The following is a 540-nucleotide window of genomic DNA, read 5'->3' as shown; positions in this document are numbered from 1 at the left end:
CCCTGCTGCCCCGCCGGGGGGTGGCCCTGCCCCTGCCCACACGCACGGCTGGTGATGGACACGGGCCTGGCATGGCCTCCTGCGTGGGAGTCCGAGGGGGCTGCTTGAAGCTGGGGCCTCCTGCCCCGCTGACCGGCTGAGTGTGCTCGCCCTCTGGGCGAGCACCATGTTCTGGCTCCCAGCGGGTGGCAGCGGGGGGGCGCCGGGCCCGCCGCTGAGCCGCCGTCCCCGCAGGTGCTGGAGGAGTCCAAGGCCCTGGTGCGCTGCTCCATGCGGGCTGAGCTGGAGCAGGCCAACGAGCGGGAGTGCGAGGCCCTGAGGAAGGTGTGGGGCTCGGCCCAGGGCATGGACTCCATGCTCAGGTACCTGCAGCACAAGATCGACGAGTTCTGAGGCCGCCGCTCTTGACTGGCCAGGCGTCTGAGTACTGTAACTTTGAAATAAATGACTGCAAAGCTCCTCCGTCCAGACGTCCTTCTTTTGTCCTTAGCTGCAGCCCCGCAGTGGCCGGCGGCGTCGGCTGCGTCCCCGCCTGGCCCT

At 69.3% G+C, this 540-nt stretch overlaps 1 protein-coding gene across 1 annotated transcript in view; it reads left to right on the top strand.

Moving 5' to 3' along the window:
* The window catches only part of LOC101634131 (chromodomain Y-like protein), a 2,201-nt gene extending 1,667 nt beyond the window's left edge, over window positions 1–534 (top strand). Inside the window, exon 4 of the mRNA XM_004694834.2 lies at window positions 183–534. Within this exon, the coding sequence (XP_004694891.1) occupies window positions 183–393 (211 nt within the window). The 3' untranslated portion in view covers window positions 394–534. The remainder of the gene's footprint in view (window positions 1–182) is intronic.
* Window positions 535–540: the final 6 nt, after the last annotated feature.

This window comes from Condylura cristata, unplaced genomic scaffold, assembly GCF_000260355.1.
Source record: "Condylura cristata isolate star-nosed mole 26May11 unplaced genomic scaffold, ConCri1.0 scaffold00048, whole genome shotgun sequence".
In the NCBI taxonomy this organism is placed as follows: domain Eukaryota; kingdom Metazoa; phylum Chordata; class Mammalia; order Eulipotyphla; family Talpidae; genus Condylura; species Condylura cristata.
The sequence above is the reverse complement of the archived record's forward strand: the minus strand, read 5'-3'. Positions and strand labels throughout refer to the sequence as shown.